This window comes from Rattus norvegicus, chromosome 15, assembly GCF_021556685.1.
Source record: "Rattus norvegicus strain SHRSP/BbbUtx chromosome 15, alternate assembly SHRSP_T2T, whole genome shotgun sequence".
Classification (NCBI taxonomy): domain Eukaryota; kingdom Metazoa; phylum Chordata; class Mammalia; order Rodentia; family Muridae; genus Rattus; species Rattus norvegicus.
The window spans coordinates 13749943-13771765 of record NC_141548.1 but is presented as its reverse complement, the minus strand read 5'-3'; the positions used below and the strand labels follow the sequence as shown (position 1 = coordinate 13771765).

Here is a 21823-nt window from a genome sequence, read left to right as displayed (position 1 = left end):
AACCCAGTCCCACGGAATTTAGAGGCTTAGAACAATAAACATATTTTTAGTTTCTGAGGGTGAGGGATTCAGGGAAGGCTTGACTGCATGACTCTGGTTCAGGATCTATCACAGATCTGAATGAAGCGGTCAGCTGGTTGTGTTGTGGGAAACTTTTAACAGGTACAGAGGACAAATGGATAAGCTTTCAGGTCAGCTTGTGTCACACAGCCAGCACCAGCTGGCTCTAGTGGGAAGTGGGTACTTGCCTTGATTCTCTTATATGTGTACCGTCATTTGGAAAAACTTCTTTATGGTGTGGCCTCTTCAGTAGATTCTGACAGAGCCAGTAAACAAGAGCGAGCACGCGCAAGTCAGAAGATGGAGTCATTGCAGTCTGGTATCTCATCCGAACTTTAGTCACAGGTTGCCAAAATAATAATAATAATAATAATAATAATAATAATAATAATAATAATAATAACAACAACAACAACAATAATAAACTCCTACCTGTTGGAGTTCAGAATGTTTTCAAAACTGTTGCTACAGTGAAAGGGATGCTCTCAAAGTTGTTGGTGAGGTATAGTCAAGCAGAGCAGGAAGCCCCCTACGATGCTGACACAGCTCCTTGACCAGCATCTGTGGACTCTACAAGAGAGCTTCTGGCTCAGGCACCTGTGACAGCAGTTGCTTGGCAGAGTGTTATGGAACTTCCTGGCAACCTCCCTGTGAGGTGCTGTGATCCAGCCAAGGATTCAACTATCTTCTGAGTGCAGTGAGACCTGTGGGAAGCTGGGTGGGTGCCAGCAGAGAACGGCATGGCTAGCCATGGGGGAGTGAGCTGCCCAGGTTCTCTGCTTACCATGCTCCTCCTCCTCTCTCCTAGTCTCTTCCACTATAAAGCTTTCTATCAGGGTAGCTGGGAGGGAGAGACAGTGTAGAGGCCTTTTTCATAGGCAGCTTTCATGGGGTTCTTAGTACAGTCAAATTGACACCGAAAGTTGGCCATCTGGGCAATCTATGTAAAAATTAAAAGTTAGCTTAGGATCAGAATCTATAGGAAAGACTTAAGTCATGTTTAATTCCAGCAGTATAAAGCCTGAAACTGGAAGGTTGCTACAAGTCTAAGACCAATCTGAGCTACAGTGTGAGAAAGTCTTCAGAAGCAAATTGAAAAAAAAAAACCCACACCACTTACATTATAAATTTTCTAGAAGAAAATTAAGCCTTGTAAACAGAAAGCAAACAAAAAGCAGAGACAAAAAGACAAGCTTCAGACCGAGAAGAGAGCTTTGCAATATATTTATCAGTCAATGACCAGTAAGAAAGAAACGAACAGAAACTAAGCTGAGAAGCGATTCACAGATATGAAATAAATATGAAAACTGTCTGACAACAGCAATTACCAAAGACATGCAAGTGAGACCTGCCCTGGGCTCGCATCCATGCTATGACGACCTCTGTAGGGACACTGCTAGATCGAGTGCTAGACTGGGTGCAGCAACTGGGATCCTCTAACACTTCCTCGGAGAAGAAACATCAACTTACCATCTTTCTAAAATTAAATTAAACATATGCTTATAATCTGATTGAATCATTTCTATTGCAAGAGAAACCCATGGTTTTGGTTCACATAAAAACACACTTGCCGCCATTGTTGAATGTTGGGTAGAAATGTAAGTGGCCAGCCATGACTTTTAAATTTAATTTTTTATTTTTTAAGATAAGACCTCTACTATGTGTTCCTGAAACTGCGATCCTGAGACCACTATGTAGCCCATGCTTATCTTGAGCTAAGGATCCTTCTGCTTCAGCCTCCCTAGTCCTGGAACAGTGGGAATATGCTATGACATCAATGTTCTTGACTTGTTTTGAAACTAGAAACAATGTATTCTGTTTTCAATATTAGCTAGTGTGTTAGCCATACATTTCTATATATGCCTTTTATGTAATTAAGGGGGTTCCAATGTATTTCTACTCTGTTGAAAGGAGTAAACATTACAAGGGGCTCTTACTGTACATTTACTGTGATGAGTATGTAGTTTTGTTGTATGTGTATGTGTGTGTGTGTGTGTGTGTGTGTGTGTGTACTATATGTGAGTTTGTGTAGGCCAGAGAGCAGCATCTGTTGTATCCACAGTCACCTTATTATCTCAGACATAGTCTCTCAGAGTCCCTGGTGCTGAATAGTTGGCTGAATTAGGTGGCCAGTGATCTGGGAGGATCCTCCTGACTTGTTGCTAACTGTTGTGTGCTAGGAGCTTATGTTTGCCCAGCAGGCACTTTATCAAAGGTGTCATTTCCCTAGCTTTAGTCCCTCTCTAAGCCTGGTAGCCTACACTCGGTGAGTTTTAAGGACTGAAGTAGCCTGGTAGTCTCATGTGCTGCTAAAATTCCTTTTCAGCTATTATGTTTTGTCCCCTCTGGTCTGAGTATGGTTCATCAGTCTTCATCTCCGCTTGTGGGAGGTGCTGCTCTCAGTCCTTTTGTGTCACAGCCAGCCATGTTGTCCTAATGACTGGTCACTTGTGCATAGCAAATCTGATTCACTCCTCCAAATATCAGACTGGATTGTCAGTGAAGCAGCTGGGGCTTGAGTTTTTCTTCGTTGGCACTATTGTGTTTTGTTATGAATTGGTTGACATCAGATTAATATTTGACTGTTAATGTTTCTCTGAAGGACATTAAGCAAGTTGCTCATTGTCTCCTAGCCTCAAATTTTCTCACATCTATAAAATGGGTAATTCTGAAGACTACTCATATACACATTATACTGTAGTATATAGTAAACTACACTACAAAGCTGTAGTAATCAAAACAGCATGGCATTGGCATAGAAGTAGTCAGATCAATGGAATGAATTTGAGAGTCTAAAAGAAAAGCCCATACTTCTATATATGTGTATTTACATCTAGATTTTGACCAAGGGGATAAGAATACATACCATAAAAGCAGAACTTGGAAAACACAGTCTTTTGAATGAAGGTTAATTAATTAACTAATTAATGTTCTGGGAAAGTTAAATATATACCTGCAACAGAATAAGACTGGAATGCCCTCTCTCAGCATTTATTAAAAACAAATCCAGAATGAATAAAAGATGTAAATGTAGAACAAATAGAAAAAGAAAACAAAGAATGTATGAAGACATTGGGATGTTTGGGTAGGAGCCTAAAGCACAGGTAACAAAGCAAAACCTGACACATGATTCCATCAAACTGAAGAAAGCCGAGAATATGATTCTAAGGCGGTGAGATGCCTGGAGGGTGGGAGCAAATAGGATGAGCATTGCTGTATCACAGAGACAATATCCAGGACACATGGACCATTCTCTACATCAGTAATAAAACCCAAACAACCCATGAAAAGTAGGTTTCTCCGAAGGACATGTAGAAATGAATGCAGGTGGTTTTTTAAAGGCCCAAATCACTAATCTACAGGAAAATTCAAATTCCAATCACAGGGATATCATTTTTCCCAAGTTAAGAATGACCAAGATAAAAAGATTAGAGGTAGTTTTGTACACCAACTTAAAATAAATAAACAAGTAGCCACTCTCTCCCTTCTGGGGAGGGGAAGGGAGCAGGCACTGGGCAGGAAAGGGAGGAAGACAGCCCTGCTGCAGATTGTAGACTAGCACAGTATGGCAAACACTAAGGAAGTTCCTTGAAGTTACCCAGAGGACTACATAGGATTTGGCCCAGCGATTTCACTCCCAGGCAAATGCCACTGTGTACAACAGATAGCTGGACTCTCAGTTTTTTGCAGTAGAGTTCAAGTAGGAGAAATGGAGACAGTTAAGTGTCCATTAACTGACAGATATGTGGAGAACATAGCCTGAGTGCACAGTTAGTTGAATATTATTCAGTTATACAAATAGAATCCTGTCTATCCCATGGCAACATGGAGAGAAATAGGTCATTTAGTGAAATAAGCCAGGCACAGAAAAACAAGTGTCCTGAGGTGCATTTTATAAACTGAGTATTAGCCAGAGACCAGGGAGATGAGGGAGAAGAAGGACAGGAAAAATAAGCCTGCTCTTACGGATGGTGGACTCAGAAGGCTAGAACAAAAGATTTAAAATGTTTCTATTATGAATAATTGTGTTTAGCCCAATTTAAACATTATATAATGTGTACACAAATCAAAGTATAACATTAGCCCATTGAGACTTTTAAGTGTATCAATGGAAAGCTCATTTAAATAACAAATGAGAAATATAAATTATCTTGATTTTAATGGATATGATATATCAATATCAATATATGTATTGAGCTAGCATACCGTACCCTACAAACACCTGCAATTCTAAATTCATCAAAAATGTGCGACTGTAGGGTTTTTGTGGCTCAACTAATGAGGCTTTCATAGCAAAGCTCTGATTTTCACCCTCAACATCAAGGGCATGGGCAGCTCGTGTGCATTATCCCAGCACCTGGGAGACAAAGGAGGGCCAGAAGTTCAAGGCTGTCCCGAGTCACATAGTGAGTTTTACACAAGACTGAGTAAAACCCTGAGCTAGAAATGTATTATGTGAAAAGTAACAACATATAGGTCTCTGTGTCCAACCTGGCTTGGATCTATAAACCTGACTGGGAAAGCAAGGGAATGAAAAAGGCCAGACACTAAAGAAGAAACAGACTCACGGACACGGAAAACCTTGGGTCTGATGGACCCTGTGTACTCTGAGGGAGTGGTACCCAGTCATCCCCACCACCCTGCCCCACATGGACTGCTTATGGCGAGGAGTTCAGAAGGAGGATTTGGTCTTAGGAAGAGATCTCTGTGACATGGCAGTCTGGGCTGTAAATATCTGGAAGGAAGAAGCTGCAGTTACTGGTCAAGTGTTAGTAAACACTTGTATGCATCACTAATATTTGCATTTGGACCAGAGGGAGGCTGTGACAGTTTCCCATGCCAACAATATAAATTCATTCAGAACTTCATTTGCTTTTTATATATTCACAGAAGGCTTCTTTAGGTGCCCATGACCAGCTATTACACAGTGCAGTGTGTGTGTGTGTGTGTGTGTGTATAAAATTTAATACTGAATTATTTAATTTTTATGTTGTACTTTTCCCACTATGCTATACTATCTTTAACCATTATTATTATTATTATTATTATTATTATTATTATTATTATTATTTATAAATATTGGTTAGTGCCAATAGATCAGGTTCTCTTACTTACCTTACTTTTAATGTTTACTTTTTTTCTACCCCTCCCTCCTTTTGTTTTCTTCCCCTCCATCATTCTCTCATCCCAGCCCTTCCCTTTCTGTCTTTTTTCTTCCCTTCTTTCCTTTATTTCCTTCCTTAAAATAGGATCTCACTGAGTAGCCCAGGTTGGCCTTGAACTCTTTACTGCCTTAGCTCCAAAAAATGCTTCAAGGATCTAGTCACCAAAGCCCAGATATATCTTAAGAATGATCATATAATTTGCACACCTGTGGTTCTTTAAAGAGGAGTATATCATAGCACACTTATAAGATTAGCCTTTCACAGTTTGAGTTGTCCACTTTTGGTTGTTTTGATCTTCCTTTTTCTTCTTTACCTTCTATTTTGTCTTTTTGTTTTACTTTTTCTTTGCTTTTTTTTTTTTTTTGAGACAATGTCACCCCGAGTATCACCCGCTGTTCTGCCTCACTGAATGCTGGGATCACAGGCTAAGCCATCACACTCACCTTGGTTTTTTTTTTTTTTAACCAGATGCAGCTTTTGAAGGCAACTATACAGGAAAATGCCACACTTTTCCTATTTATTTGAGAACTCCAAAGTAAAAATAAGTCACGAGATCAAGTGAGACTTCCATCTGCTTTAGTTAGCAAGATGTATGTTATATCATTTTAAAATGATAAACCCCAGCATGTCAGAATATAAAGCACAGTAGTGTACAGTGCATTATGGACTGAGGTTAGACAGATGATGTTTGTATCTTGTGAAAACATACAGAGAAACAAAGTGGTCTGCTGGGAAATGTGTCAGTTATTTTGCAGAATATCAGGCTAGGGACTGCTAATCCTGGGGAAACACAGTAACACTTTACTCTGTTTTGTGAATTGTAGCTGACTTTGGCCTGGCAAAGCAAAAGCAGGAAAGCAGTAAGCTCACGTCTGTGGTGGGAACCATCCTCTATTCTTGGTAAGGATAATTGTTTTATGGCTTTCAAGTGACACACTTGACTGTTTTGGGTTTTTGTTATTATTCCTGGCTTGCAAAGAAAAAAAAAGAATTAAAACGGAAACTTATTTAGTAAGTTTTGCGTTCCTAGGTAGTTCACATGAAAAGAATTATGTATCATTAAGTATTTAGAGCAACAACCACAGGAGTAATCTGTTTATAACCTACCTACATCCATTTGCGGGTCTATTTTCTCTAGTTTCTAATTGAAATAGTCATGGACACATAAATCTGCAGATGGGTGAGGGCACAAGTGGCCCGCAAGACCATGGCCGGGGACATCCCATCCCCTGATTTGCATGCAGGGACTTGGTCTTCCTACCTGGGGCAGGATTTCTGTGTCCTCTTGCCTGTCCTGTAGCTGGACAGTGACAGGGCCTGGATCAGTGCTGTTGCATCTTGAATAGATGATGAGATAGTTGCTTTAAGCCCTGTCCTAGGGGCTGGATAGGTAAGTGAGTGTTCTGCTAGATGACCCCTACCTGTGACTCACTGTGAGCACTGTGAAGGCTCCTTTGACAGCTGTTTTCACAACACCACACTGTTTTGCTTTGGAAACTCACGTGTGAGAGAATGGCCAGATACTGCTGATCTTCCCAGCATTCCTTACACACTACGGCTGATTGTCATGCTTAAGTTCTTAAGCACAAGGCTGGCCTACTCGGAACCCAATCCTGGGATAATTTTGTCATAGAACATTAACTATTTATGCATTCGGTCTCAGCAGATGTCATTCCCAAAAGAGCATGACAATGAGATACAGTTAAATTTCAGCTACTCATCATTTGATATTTCATTCTCATTTCCAAGAGTATGAACTAAATTTGGAGTACTAATACAAGAGTACTATATTTTTAGTTGATGTAAAAATGTTAGCTTTCATTATAACACATGCATATATGTATATGCACTATGTACATGTGTATGAGTATATGATTATATAAGTATATATATATCATCTTACTTTGCTCAGATTTGCCCCAACTACCCTTCATTCCCAAAATTATGTCCCTTTTGTTCTCATGTCATGTATGTATGTATAAATGTTTATGAGTATAGAATTGAGTTTTGATTCTGCATATGAGAGAAAACCCTTGTCTTTTTATCCTATCATCTCCCCCTTGTCATTCCTCTTACCTCATTAGACTCCTTCTCATCTCCTGGGCCCCTTCAACATTTAGGCCATTCATTCATTCATTCATTCATTCATTCATTCATTCATTCATTCAAACCTAGAATCTTCATATGATAGAAAACATGTACTTAGTCACTTTTTCCAAGGCTGATTTATAATGTTCTCCAGTTCCATTGGTTTTCTTGATGATACTGTCACAATTCCATTCTTCTTTATGGTGGAATATAATACACACACACACACACACACACACACACACACACACGTATGCATGCATATACACACTCCACTGTATTTTCTTCACCAATTTATCTGTTTTTTTCTTTTACTGGTTACATTTTTATTTACATTTTGAATATTATCTCCTTTCCTAGTTCTCCTCCAGAAAACTGCTACCCCATTCCCCCTCCCCCTGCTTCTATGAAGATACTCCCTTACCCACCCACCAATGCCCCTCCTCCCCACCCCATGATATTACTCTACCCTGGGGCATCAAGCCTTGACAAAAACAAGGGCCTCTTCTCCCATTGATGCCTGATAAGGCCATCTTCTTCTATATATGCAGCTGGAGCCATAGGTCCATTCTGTGTACTCTTGGGGTGGTGGTTTAGTTCCTGGGAGCTCTGGGAGGTTGGTGTTCTTATGTGGTTGCAAACCCCTTCAGCTCCTTCAGTCCTTTCTCTAACTCCTCCATTGGGGACCCTGTTCTCAGTTCAATAGTTAGCTGTGAGGATTCGCCTCTGTATTTGTCAGGCTCTGGCAGAGCCTCTCAGGAGACAGCTATATCAGGCTCCTGTCAGCATGAACTTCTTGACATCAGCAATATTCTCTGGGCTTGGTGTCTGTACATGGGCTGGATCCCCCAGATGGGGCAGTCTCTGGATGGCCTTTCCTTCAGTCTCTGCTCCACACTTTGTTCACATATTTCCTCCTGTGTTTATTTTTGGTCTCCCTTCTAAAAAAGTATGAAGTTTCCTTCGTCTTGAACTTCATGTGGTCTGTGGATTGTATCTTGGGGAATTCAAGCTTTTGGGCTAATATCTACTTATCAATGAGTGCATACCATGTGTGTTCTTTTGTTATCGGGTTACCTCACTCAGGATGATATTTCCTAGCTCCATTCATTTGCCTAAGAATTTCATGAAGTCATTGTTTTTGATAGCTGAGTAGTACTCCATTGTGTAGATGTACCACATTTTCTGTATCCATTCCTCTGTTGAAGGGCATCTGGGTTCTTCCCAGCTTCTGGCTATTATAAATAAGTCTGCTATGAACATAGTGGAGCACGTGTCTTTGTTATATGTTGGAGCATCTTTTGGGTAGATGTACAGGAGAGGTATAGCTGGGTCCTCAGGTAGTAGAGTGTCCAATTTTCTGAGGAACCTCCAGATTGATTTTCAGAGTGGTTGTGTCAGCTTGCAATTCCACCAATAATGGAGGAGTGTTCTTCTTTCTCCACATCCATGCCAGCATTTGCTGTCACCTGGGTTTTTGATTTTAACCATTCTGATTGGTGTGAGGTGAAATTTCAGGGTTGTTTTGATTTGCATTTCCCTGATGACTAAGGATGTTGAACATTTCTTTAGGTGCTTGTCAGCCATTTGATATTGCTCAGTTGAGAATTCTTTGTTTAGCTCTGTAGCCCATTTTTAATAGGGTTATTTGATTCTCTGGAGTCTAATTTCTTGAGTTCTTTGTATATATTGGATATTAGCCCTTTATCAGATGTAGGATTGGTAAAGATCTTTTCCCAATCTGTTGGTTGCCATTTTGTCCTAATGACAGGATCCTTTGCCTTACAGAAACTTTGCAGTTTCATGAGGTCCCCTTTAAAGTTTTATGTGGTCCTATTTGTTGATTCTTGATCTTAGAAAATGAGCCATTGGTATTTTGTTCAGGAAGTTTTCCCCAGTGTCCATATGTTCAAGGCTCTTTCCCATTTTCTCTTCTATTAGTTTCAGTGCATCTGGCTTTATGTTGAGGTCTTTGATCCACTTGGACTTGGTCTTTGTACAAGGAGGTAAGAATGGATTGATTTGCATTCTTCTACTTGCTGACTTTCAGTTTAAACAGCAATTGTTGAAAACGCTGTCTTTTGTCCACTGGATGGTTTTAGCTCCTTTGATCAAGTGACCATCAGTGTGTGGATTTACTTCTGGGTCTTCAGATCTATTCCATCGATCTCCCTGCCTGCCTCTGTACCAATACCATGCATGTAATACAGCTTGAGGTCAGGAATGGTAATTCCCCCAGAATTTCTTTTATTGTGAGAATAGTTTTCACTATCCTAGATTTTTTGCTTTTTCAAATGAAGTTGCAAACTGCTTTTTCTAACTATGAAGAATTGAGTTGGAATTTTGATGGGGGTTGCACTGAATCTGTAGATTGCTTTTAGCAAAATGGCTATTTTTACTATATTAATCCTGCCAATCCATGGGAGATCTTTCCATTTTCTGAGATCTTCTTCAATTTCTTTCTTCAAAGACTTGAAGTTCTTGTCACACAGATCTTTCACTTGCTTGGTTAGAGTCACATGGAGATATTTTATGTTATTTTGAGACTACTGCAAAGGGTGTCATTTCCCTAATTTCTTTCTCAGCCTGTTTGTCTTTTGAGTAGAGGAAGGCTACTGATTTGTTTGAGTTAATTTATATCCAGCCACAAGTTGTTTATCAGCTGCAGGAGTTCTCTGATCAAATTTTTGGGGTCAGTTATGTGTACTATCATATCATCTGCAAATAGTGATATTTTTGCCTTTTCAATTTGTATCCCTTTGACCCCTTTTTATTGTCTTATTGCTCTGGCTAGGACTTCAAGTACTAAATCGAATAGGGAGGGAGAGAGTGAGAAGCCTTGTTTAGTCCCTGATTTTAGTGGGATTGCTTCAAGGTTCTTTCCATTTAGTTTGACGTTGCCATCTCGTTTGCTGTATATTGTTTTTACTATGTTTAGGTATGGGCCTTAAATTCCTGATCTTTCCAAAACTTTTATCATGAAGGGGTGTTGAATTTTGTCAGATGCTTTCTCAGCATCTAATGAGATGATCGTGTGGTTTTTTTTCCTTTGAGTTTGTTTATATAGTAGATGATCTTGATGGGATTTTTATATTGAACCAATCACCCCCGCATCCCTGGGATGAAACCTACTTGATCATGAAGGATGATCACCTTGATGTGCTTTTGGATCCGGTTTGTGAGAATTTTATTGAGTACTTTAGCATCGATATTCATAGGGAAATTGGTTTGTAGTTCTCTTTCTTTGTAGGGTCTTTGTGTGGTTTAGGAATAAGTATAATTATGTCTTCAAAGAACACATTGGGTACTGTTCCTTCTCTTTCTATTTTCTTAATGTCCTCTAACATCATCATGAGATGTGATTTTACATCAGCATCTTGCTTTACTGGTTTGTTGAGGGGGTATCCAGGACTTGCTGTGGTGGGAGAACTGGGTTCTGATGATGATACCAAGTGGCCTTCGTTTCTGCTGCTTATGTTCTTGCACTTGCCTCTCCTGATCTGGTTATCTCTGGTGTTAGCTGGTCTTGTTGTCTCTGATAGTGGCTTGATTCTACTGTATGTCTATGTGTCAGCACTCCTGGGAGACCAGCTCTCTCCTGTCACGATTTGGATACCGAGACCTGTGGCACAGTGTCCACCTCTGGGTGCAGACAGAAACCAGAAGGATCTTGTCCCAGACTGCTCCTCAATTCCTGTGTCCTGAGGGCTCTGGGCAGATCCCTAGGATCAGAAGTGATCATCTGTGCTCTCAGGTGTGTCAGCACTTCTGGGAGACCATTTTTCTCCCAGTGGGATCTGGGTACAGGGAGCTGAGGCCACCAATTTATCTGTTGACAAACATGTAGGTTTATTCCATATCTTGGCTATTGTGAACAATTCAACCATAAAACTGGATTTGCAAACAACTCAATGGTCTCAAATTATTCTTTCCACAGTGTTTATTTTTAAGTGTCTGCCTGAAAGTTATGAACTTTCACCGTGTGTTAGTGACTGTAGAGGCCGGAAGAGATGTTGCGTTCTACCATGTGTGTGCTGGGACCCAAATCTAGGTACTTTGAAAGAGCAATATATACTCTTAGCTGCTGAGTCATTTCTTCATCCCGGGGACAATGTTTAAAATGTTCATTGTACAGCTCTTTTACCTTCTTGGTCAGGTTAATTCCTTGACATCTTATTAATATTTTGAAGCTATTTTGAATGTTTTTTTTCCTGATTTGCTACCTGGCAAGTTAATTATTGGTATATAGAAAAGTTACTGATCTTTGTATTTGCTGAAAGTGTTTACTCTTACTTTTTATTGGTATATGCTAATTATACATAATAATGGATTTTTTCTGACATTGTCATATATATTATGCTTTGATCATATTCTCCTTTCAATCCCCTTTCTTGTCCTCCTTCCATATGTGGACTCTCTTCTTCCCTATTTATCTCTTTTCTGCTTTCCTGTCTTTATTTTGATTCTTGAGCTGAGGGCTACTTACCACCTACCAGTTGCTACAAATGCATCTCCCTCCCTTAGCAACTACGATATGCCTGGCAATTCTCAGAGAATGTGAGGCGTTATGAACCCCTCCCTCCTAGCAAACAGTACTTGACTATAAATCCTTGGGGAGAGGTAGGCCTTGTAATTATGAATGATACTTAGAGCTATGTGTTTTTTCATTGTGAGACATTTTCCATTGGCACTCTCCTCCCAACTCTTCTCTGTTTCTTCAGACCTCCAAAGTGCACACCTCCAGAACCCCTCTCATTCATATAGTTTTGGGATTGGCTTCCTGTCTTTATTGTGGTCTCTGCTGAGTTGCTACTTCTGTCCACAAGATTTTTCTGATCACCCGTGTCACTGTAGAACCAGTTCCCACATCCTGTCTCTCTCTGAGACACCTTATATTTTACAGGTTGTACCCAGTGTGTGGCCTTTTAACTTATGGACAAGACAGAAGTGGCACACATCCAGTGGGAACTATATTTTGATTTTTTTCCTTTACTGGGCTACTGATATGCTGCAAGACACCTTTGAGATGTTGGGTGAGGGCTTAAGGCTGCCTTAGTTTCTTGGCAGCCCCACAGTCGAGGCCAATACTTTACACAGTACCATGTATCTAAGCTTTGATGTGCTTAGGTAAGGTGTGATATGCATCTTTGACTTAAAACCTTTCAACTTACAAGGGACTGTGGGGTGTGACCTTACTATAGGTGAGGAGCCCATTTCAGCTGCATGGCCATGAGTCTCCCTCCACCCCTGCCCATGTGTCCCCAAGTCTTACTGTGGGCCCTACAGAATCTTAGTAAATATTTCCAAGCAAAGTGAACTAGGTAAAGTGAGAGCAAGATGTTCCTTAAGGCACTGGATGAGAGGTTAAGTGGCTTCTTGGGGCTTGCCTCAATTGGGCTCCATGAAGCCTGAAGCAAGTACTGTTAGTCTAAGGCTGTCGGCACCTTGAAGAAAAGGTCTATGGTATTTATTTTTTGATTCATTTATTTTATTTTTTGTAGTTTCCCACGGTTACTGGGACAGCAAATAATAGGATTGATTACACTAAGAATAAAGCATGGGAAGGTTTGGAATTATTGTAACATTCTTCTATAGTTGGCACATAGTTCCAAGGGAAATTGCAAGGGAGGTGCCTGCAAAATGAGGGTACAGTATTGATGCAGGTGAGTGGCTGGCTGAAGGATGCCTGTGGGTCTCCCTTTCTTCTGGGGGTTCTTGCTACTGGCCCTCGAGGACAGAGGGAGCAGAAGCAGTGAATAGGATCTGGACAGCTTGAGTGTGATAGAAATCCTGCTAGAGACAACTTCAGTGAGAGGACTCTAATGTTTCAGGGCAGGGTATGTAAGGGTTTTGTGGTTACGGGAGGAAAGAACTGTTAGCTCATAACACATTGCCTAGCTATCATATGAGCAGGAAGGGCCGATGGGTCATAACACGGAACGTAATTGTCATACAGGCAGAAGGGCTGAGCAGGATTTACTCGCTGGTTCACGACACAGCTGGAGGAAGCTCTGTGCAGGGTCATCCTCCAGATAAGATCAGGCGTGTGCTTAGAGAGGCTCCCCAGATAAGGTCAGAAGAGAAGGGGAAGCCTCACTGAAAAAGGGAGTCCTCCATTTCACACCAAGCTTGGGGAGTCATCTGGACATGGTGGACTGCTACCTAAATAGCAGGGTCTTCCCGTAGATACCCAGACTAGAGTTAGACTACTTGACTATAAATTGGACCAAAGAATGATGGCCTCAGTTTCTTTGTGTACTGTATGGGTATAATCACCACGCAGCCCATCTCTTTGGACTGTTTTAAAGTCAAATGCAACATTCATGTCTGGTGCCTGGAAACCATCCATTAAGAGCTTGCTGACAAGATTAAAACAGAGACTGAAGGAACACCCATTCAGAGCCTGCCCCACATGTGGCCCATACATATACAGCCACCCAATTAGACAAGATGGATGAAGCAAAGAAGTGCAGACCGACAGGAGCCGGATGTAGATCGCTCCCGAGAGACACAGCCAGAATACAGCAAATACAGAGGCTAATGCCAGCAGCAAACCACTGAACTGAGAATAGGACCCCCGTTGAAGGAATCAGAGAAAGAACTGGAAGAGCTTGAAGGGGCTCGAGACCCCATATGTACAACAATGCCAAGCAACCAGAGCTTCCAGGGACTAAGCCACTACCTAAAGACTATACATGGACTGACCCTGGACTCTGACCTCATAGGTAGCAATGAATATCCTAGTAAGAGCACCAGTGGAAGGGGAAGCCCTGGGTCCTGCTAAGACTGAACCCCCAGTGAACTAGACTGGTGGGGGGAGGGCGGCAATGGGGGGAGGGTTGGGAGGGGAACACCCATAAGGAAGGGGAGGGGGGAGGGGGATGTTTGCCCGGAAACCGGGAAAGGGAATAACACTCGAAATGTATATAAGAAATACTCAAGTTAATAAAAAAAAAAAAGAAAAGAAAAAGTTTCATTTAAAAAAAAAAGAGCTTGCTGACACAGAACCATTGTAAATGACTTATGTTTAGCTCATACCTAGGAAGGGAGGTGCTCATTGGAGCAAACAGAACAGATGGCCCTACACCATATTTGTTTTCTCATCAATAGAGTAGAGGGACTTTATCTAAACTATGTTTGTAGCCTCTTTCCTTCCCCCATCTCTGTTTTGGGTCCCTTGGTGGCTGCTTTAGGATTTTTTTTTATGACAATCAGGCCAAGGACCTGAGTTCCAAGGGGGAAATGAAGCTGTCCTTAGTGTGTGTGCAAAGACAGAACTGTGGTCTCTGTTAATGGCTCTTTCTGTGGCAGGATAAGATTACCTGAATAATGTCACCTTCCTCTGGCCCTTGAGCTCTACCAATCTCTTGGAAATCCATAAACATGAACACACATACACATAACTCATGCACACATACATGAACACAAATATGCACACACATGTACCCATAGATGTACACATACATACACACGCTGGTATGGGGGAGAAAAAAGAAACAGAGAGAGGGGGGGCTTCATTATCTCCTAAGGTTAGATAGTCGAGGATTTTGAGACCACTCAGAATTTACTTACAGTAATTGCTGTTAAGTTCTAAGTCCATCTTGGAGACTCTGGAATAGGTCATGTGGTCTCCTGGATTCAAATAGGAGCTGCTAAGTAGAAACTGCTGGAGAACAGAGAGTAGCAGGGTCTCTGCACTGTCTGCCTCTATTGCTCCCCACAGAGCTTTACTGGCTGACACTTATCACCCCTGTATGCAGAGCTTACTAAGTGATAGACAGTGCCAAGCATAGCCTTTTGCTTCTCACACCTCTGATGAGATCAGTATGATTCAGTAACTTTCAGGGAGGCCAAGCATTCTTTCATGTTATGTATCTTGTAAGAGAGGAGCTGGACAGCCATAGCCCAGCCCCTTGCACCTTACCACCTGCTACCCTGCCTGTTCCCTGAGCCCTGAGTAAGGGGAGGAGTGGCCTGGTGTGTTAGAAATCAAAATTTTGTGCCTCAATAGGTGCTTTGCCAGGACAAGTTTTTTTTTTTTTTTGAATATAGATTTTTCTTCAGATTGAGAGTTTAGGAGAATGTGTCCTTATGTGTAGGTAAGGTCAGTAAAATGACCACAGAAAGTCAGAAGAGAATAAAAGAAAAGACTTTTAAAAAGAGTGGGTTTGTCAGAGCACGTACATGCAGAATAACACATAAATCACCGCTTAGAGGTAGAGATGAGGAACAATTGAGCTAACATTACATTGCTATATTTAGCTTGTCTAGTTTTAGTTATTTATTTCATTTCCTTTTATTTCTTTTTAAAGAATCATATTTCTGCAATTTAAATTTTTATTTTTATTTTATGCATGTTATATGTAGTTTGCCAGCATATATGTCGCGTATACCAAGTGAATACAGTAGTCATGGAGGCCAGAAGAGGGCATTGGATTCTCAGGGACTGGATTAGACCATTGTGAGCCGCATGTGAATGCTGGGTACTGAACACAGGTCTTTTGGAGGAGCAGCCAGGGCGCTTAACTGTAGAGCCTTCTCTCCATTCCCTAATTTTGATTTCTAGTGACAATATCTTACCATGCGAGAGTTCAGGAACTTCTTCTGCACACTAGGATGGCCGCAAGCTTTGGCAGCTTCATGCCTCTGCCTCCAGAATGCTGGGAACTTTTCACCTCGTCTTATTCAGAACGACGAACTACAGGGGATAGCCTACTCAGTGCTAGATCTCTTTATGCCAATGTGTCTAGTAGCTTCCATAGTAATATTAGTATTCTATGCTAATAATTTTAAACTTAGGAGGTTTTTCAAGTCTTACCATGGCATTTCAGGATGTCCAAGACACCCTAGAAACAATACCTAAAGTAGAAAACCCAACATTTTACCTAAGATCAGCACTACAGGAAGTTAAATTTAAGTTAAATTTATGAATTTGGCTGATCTCACTTTAGTTACAGGACCTGGGGGGTGGGAAATGGGGTTTTGGGGAGTGTGGGTTCTGAGATGACCATATCTGCTCCTGAATAAAACACCAGCCTCTCAGTGTGCTTAGGCCCCCTTCCCTGTTGTCTCCTCTGCATTCAGTTCTGATTTTAACAGTTGACAGTCTGTAAATGTGATGAGCAGTGCCCTGGAGCTGTAGCCATGAGCTAAGCAGTTGGGGCTCAGCACACAGCATTCTCTTCCCTCACCAGCCAGGAGAACATGGTGTAGATGCAGGCTGAGTCCTTCCTTTGAAATGACTGGCAAGCTGAATTCTCCTGAGCTCCATGGATGATGCATGGATCCATGTATGAGAGGGAGAGAGAGTGGGGGAGAACACTATAGTTTTATAATGAATTGTTAATGATTGATGGATACCATTTGCTGCTTAGCAGGGAGTCAAGAAATATCGCTTATTCTGAAAACAACAGCCTCATCTTTAGAACAATGCTTGCCTTGCCCTTCCCCCAGTATATACACGTGGTTTAAATGACTGATAAGCCTCATTACTTTGGATGTCTTTCCTCCTTAACTGTCTATGTAGGTGTTTCTGCCTCTGTTTGTAACTCAGACTAGCCCATGCCAGATCTGCTTTGAGAAGGAGGATTTGAAGCCATGGGAAGTGAACAAAGAGAGAGGGAAAGGGGAAGGTGGAGGTGGGGAGGGAGGGAGGGAGGGAGGGAGGGAGGGAGGGAGAGAGAGAGAGAGAGAGAGAGAGAGAGAGAGAGAGAGAGAGAGAGAGAGATTTGTTGCACTACCCAGGGTCTAGGTTTCTTGTCTTCTCACTTCAATTGAAACTTGCTCCTCTGTTCTGACAGGAACCTGACACACATCACCTTGCATTCCTGTCTTTCATCATTTGTCAGTTTCTGTGCAAGCATTTCCTAAAGCAAACATTTAGCAGAGTTGTTGATTCTGGAGGTGAACTTGGAACACATGGGGAGGAGGTGTAAAGCTGGAAGCGGAGAACGTAGCACACAGAAGCATTCTTGGTGGGGTCTTCTCTGTTCCCATGCTTGTTGAAGAACTCAGGTGCATCTTTTATCCAGAAATCCCTTCCCTAGGGGAGAGACTGCCAGTCACTGAGGGGCACTGTATGCACGAGCATGCCAGACCTCTCAAGCAGCAGACAGGGCGGACCTCTGTCTACACAGACTGCACATGGCTGGAATTCTGTTCCACATGTTTGGGAGCGTCAGCAGGACATGCATAGCATTTATGTTGACGAGAGATGCATATTGACAGACATAACAGAGATATAGTTGCAGGAATATTTCCCAAGACCTCAAAGACTTTGGATATGCTGAACCATGATCTCTCTTTTCTCTGGAAAAAAATAGTCAAGCAAAAACATAAAACAAAGCTAAAACATTCCTCTTGTTCTGCAGATATACTCATCTGTATTGACTGGTGAATTTCACCAAAGAAGACCCTCATAGTTAAAAGGAATGTTACCCAGACACGTGGAGGGTCCTCCCCTCCCAGTGCTGATTTTTCTGATCTGTAGAGGGTGGGATGGCCCTCTGGGAAGATCCCGGTGTCTCCTAACTGCTTTTGACCAGTCTTTCCAAGGAACAAAAACACATGTTTTATATTCAGAAAGGTCCTTGTATAATCACACATTGTAATTAAGAGACTGCATTATCCTTTAAAGAAATCACCATAATTACATAATCTAGTAATGCACTTGATTTCTTTTTAGAAAGTTGGTGATATTTGGCTTAAAGGAAAAGTAAATGATGTCACCATGTAATGCCAGCTGTCCTGCCCCCATTAAAACAATCTTTAGAGACAAGCGAGTGGCAGTTGTTACACGGTGAGAAATGTCAAGATTTGGAGATTAAATATGATTTGTGTTTGTGACTCAGAATCAGCTGGTTCTCCTTGATATATGGAGTCTGGCACTGTCCAAGTACTTGCGAACTTGCCTGGATTTGCTTTGCACTCAAGTGGTTTGCCAGTTAGATAGATCCTCAGGGATTGTAGATTAGAAAAATATGGCACCTTCATTTGCTTAACCAAAGGCAGCTTTGGAAGTAAAGGGTTTATTTGGTTTACACATCCCGATCACAGTTTGTTACTGAAGAAAGCCAAGGCAGGAACTAGAGGCAGGAACTGAAACTCTGGAGAAAGGATGCCCACTGGCTTGCTCTCCATAGCGGGCTGGACCCTACTACACCAATCATTGACCGATCTTCATGGCAGGGAAAGGGGCATCTCTCTGAGTGGTACTTTACAAGCTGCTTAATGCTTGTGTATCCATATAGCCTGGGACCTAGGAAAGAGTTCTTATGTAATTAAGTACCTAAATTAAGTACAATGAAAGTAATTAAAGGATAAGATAGATTGCCACTAGAATATATTTATGATCCTTTAAAAAATAGAAATATTTGACAATATCACCATAAAACAGTAATTACTCCATGGCCACTGCTTCAGTTCATGTCTCATTTTGGTCCACTGAGAAAATGGAGCTGGAGTAGTTCCCTGCTGTAGGAGGTTACAGCACTATGTAGAAAACAGAGACTTGGGAGAGACAGCTGACACTAACTAACACAGATGCCTGACCCAAGGTAACCTCGGAAAAAAAGAGATGGTAAGATGTGTAAGACGTAGAGTTTGGGTTAATAGTTTTGCTTTAAAAAATAAAATCACAAATATAGTAAACCAGAAGGCAAAGGTTCAAACTTAAATTTGTGTGATAGTGAAACAGAAAAAAAAAACCCCAAGACTTTAAGTAGCAAAATAATTACCAATATGTAAAAAAATAAATAAACAAAGAAACTAGTAACCAGGAATCTCATTGATGGTCTTATTTTCCCAAAGAATTTTCTCATTTCCTGATTACAAGGAATTTCTTCTTTTTGTAAGGATATGTTAATTATACATAATAATGAGTCTTATTATGACATTTTGTATTTCTTAAAAAGATTTTATTTTGATCTTTCCAACACTTATGACATGAAGGGGTGTTAAATTTTGTCAGTGCTTTCTCAGCATCTAAAAGGATGATGATGTGGTTTTTTTTTACTATGAGGGTTTTTTTTTTGCTTTCTATTGAAAAAGATAATTAAAAAATTTTATTGACTTACATTTCAAATGATAACACCTTTCCTGGTTTCTAACCCATAAATTTCCTATCCCATCCCATCCTCCCTCCTCCTGCTTCTATGGGGATATTCCTCCACCCATCCACCCACCCCTTCCCACCAACCCTCCCTGACATCCCCCTATACTGGGGCATCCAGTCTTGGGGGGGCCAAAGGCTTCTCCTCCCATTGGTGCCCAACAAGGCCATCCTCTGCTACAGATATAGCTGGGGCCATGGGTCTGTCCATGTGTACTCTTTGGATGGTGGTTTAATCCCTGGGAGCTCTGGTTGGTTGGTATTGTTGTTCCTATGGGGTTGCAAACCCCTTCAGATCCTTCAATCCTTTTTCTAACTCCTCCATGGGGGATCCCATTCTCAGTTCAATGGTTGGCTTCGAGCATCTGCCTCTGTATTAGTCATGCTCTGGCAGAGCCTCTCAGGAGACAACTATATCAGGCTCCTGTCAGCATGAACTTCTTGGCATCAGCAATATTGTCTGGGCTTGGTGGTTGTATGTATATGGGCTGGATCCCCAGATGAGGCAGTCTCTGGATGGCCTTTCCTTCAGTCTCTGATCCAAACTTTGTCTCCATATATTCTCCTATTATTTTTGTTCCCTCTTCTAAGAAAGACTGAAGCATCTGCACTTTGGTCGTCCTTCTTCTTGAGTTTCATGTGGTCTGTGGATTGTATCTTGGGTAATTCGAACTTTTGGGCTAATATCCACTTATCAGTGAGTCCATACCATGTGTGTTTTTTTGTTATTGGGTTACCTCACTCAGGATAATATTTTCTAGTTCCATCCATTTGCCTATGAATTTCATGAAGTCATTGTTTTTAATAGCTGAGTAGTACTCCATTGTGTAGATGTACCACATTTTCTGTATCTATTCTTCTGTTGAAGGACATCTGGATTCTTTCCAGCTTCTGGCTATTATAAATAAGGCTGCTATGAACATAGTGGAGCATGTGTCCTTGTTATATGTTAGAGCATCATTTGGGTATATGCCCAGGAGTGTTATAGCTGGGTCCTCAGGTAATACTATGTCCAATTTTCTGAGGAACTTCCAAACCAATCCTACCAACAATGGAGGAGTGTTCCTTTTTCTCCACATCCTCATCAGCATATGTTGTCACCTGAGTTTTTGAACTTAACCATTTGACTGGTGTGAGGTGGAATCTCATGGTTGTTTTGATTTGCATTTCCCTGATGACTAAGGATGTTAAACATTTCTTTAGGTGCTTCTCAGCCATTTGATATTCCTCAGCTGTGAATTCTTTGTTTAGATCTGTAGCCCAGTTTTTAATAGGATTATTTTATTCTCTGGAATCTAACTTCTTGAGTTCTTTGTATATATTAAATATTAGTCCTCTATCACATGTAGGATTTGTAAAGATCTTTTCCCAATTTGTTGGTTGCCACTTTGTCCTAATGACAGTGTCCTTTGCCTTACAGTTTTATGAGGTCCCATTTGTTGATTCTTGATCTTAGAGCATAAGCCATTGGTGTTCTGTTCAGGAAATTTTCCCTGGTGCCCATGTGTTCAAGGCTCTTCCCCACTTTCTCTTCTATTGGTTTGAGTGTATCTGGTTTTATGTGGTGGTCCTTGATCCACTTGGACTTAAGTTTTGTACAATAAGATAAGAATGGATCACCGATTTGCATTCTTCAACATGCTGACCTCTAGTTGAACCAGAACCAAATTTGCTGAAAATGCTATCTTTTATCCACTGGATGGTTTTAGTTCCTTTGTCAAAGATCAAGTGACTATAGGTTTGTGGGTTCATTTCTGGGTCTTAGATTCTATTCCACTGATCTACCTGCCTGTCTCTGTACCAATACCATGCAGTTTTTTTTTTATCACTATTGCTCTGTAATACAGCTTGATATTGCTCTGTAATACAGTGATTCCCCCAGAAGTTCTACTATTATTCAGGATAGTTTTCGCTATCATGAGCTTTTTATTATTCTAAATGAATTTGCAAATTGCTCTGTTTAACTTTTTGAAGAATTGAGTTAGAATTTTGATGGGGATTGCATTGAATCTGTAGATTGCTTTTGGCAAGATGGCCATTTTTACTATATTAATCCTGCCAATCCATGATCATGGGAGGTCTTTCCATCTTCTGAGATCTTCTTCAATTTCTTTCTTCAGACTTGAAATTCTTGTCATACAGATCTTTCACTTGCTTGGTTAGAGTCAAACCGAGGTATTTTATATTATTTGTGACTATTGTAAAGGGTATCATTTTCCTAATTTCTTTCTCAATCTGTTTGTCCTATGAATAGAGGAAGACTACGATTTGTTTGGGTTAATTTTATATCCAGACACTTTGCTGAAGCTGTTTATCAGGTTTAGGAGTTCTTTGGTGGAATTTTTGGTGTCACTTAAGTTTACTATCATATCATCTGCAAATAGTGATATTTTGTCTTTTT

At 40.9% G+C, this 21823-nt stretch overlaps 1 protein-coding gene across 3 annotated transcripts in view; it reads left to right on the top strand.

Annotated features, from left to right (window-relative positions):
* Positions 1-21823, top strand: part of Nek10 (NIMA-related kinase 10) — a 213123-nt gene that overhangs the window by 94281 nt on the left and 97019 nt on the right. For all 3 annotated transcript variants that reach the window (XM_087585528.1, NM_001433013.1, XM_087585529.1), the window contains 1 exon segment: positions 6050-6125. In XM_087585528.1, coding sequence (XP_087441654.1) covers positions 6050-6125 — 76 coding nt within the window.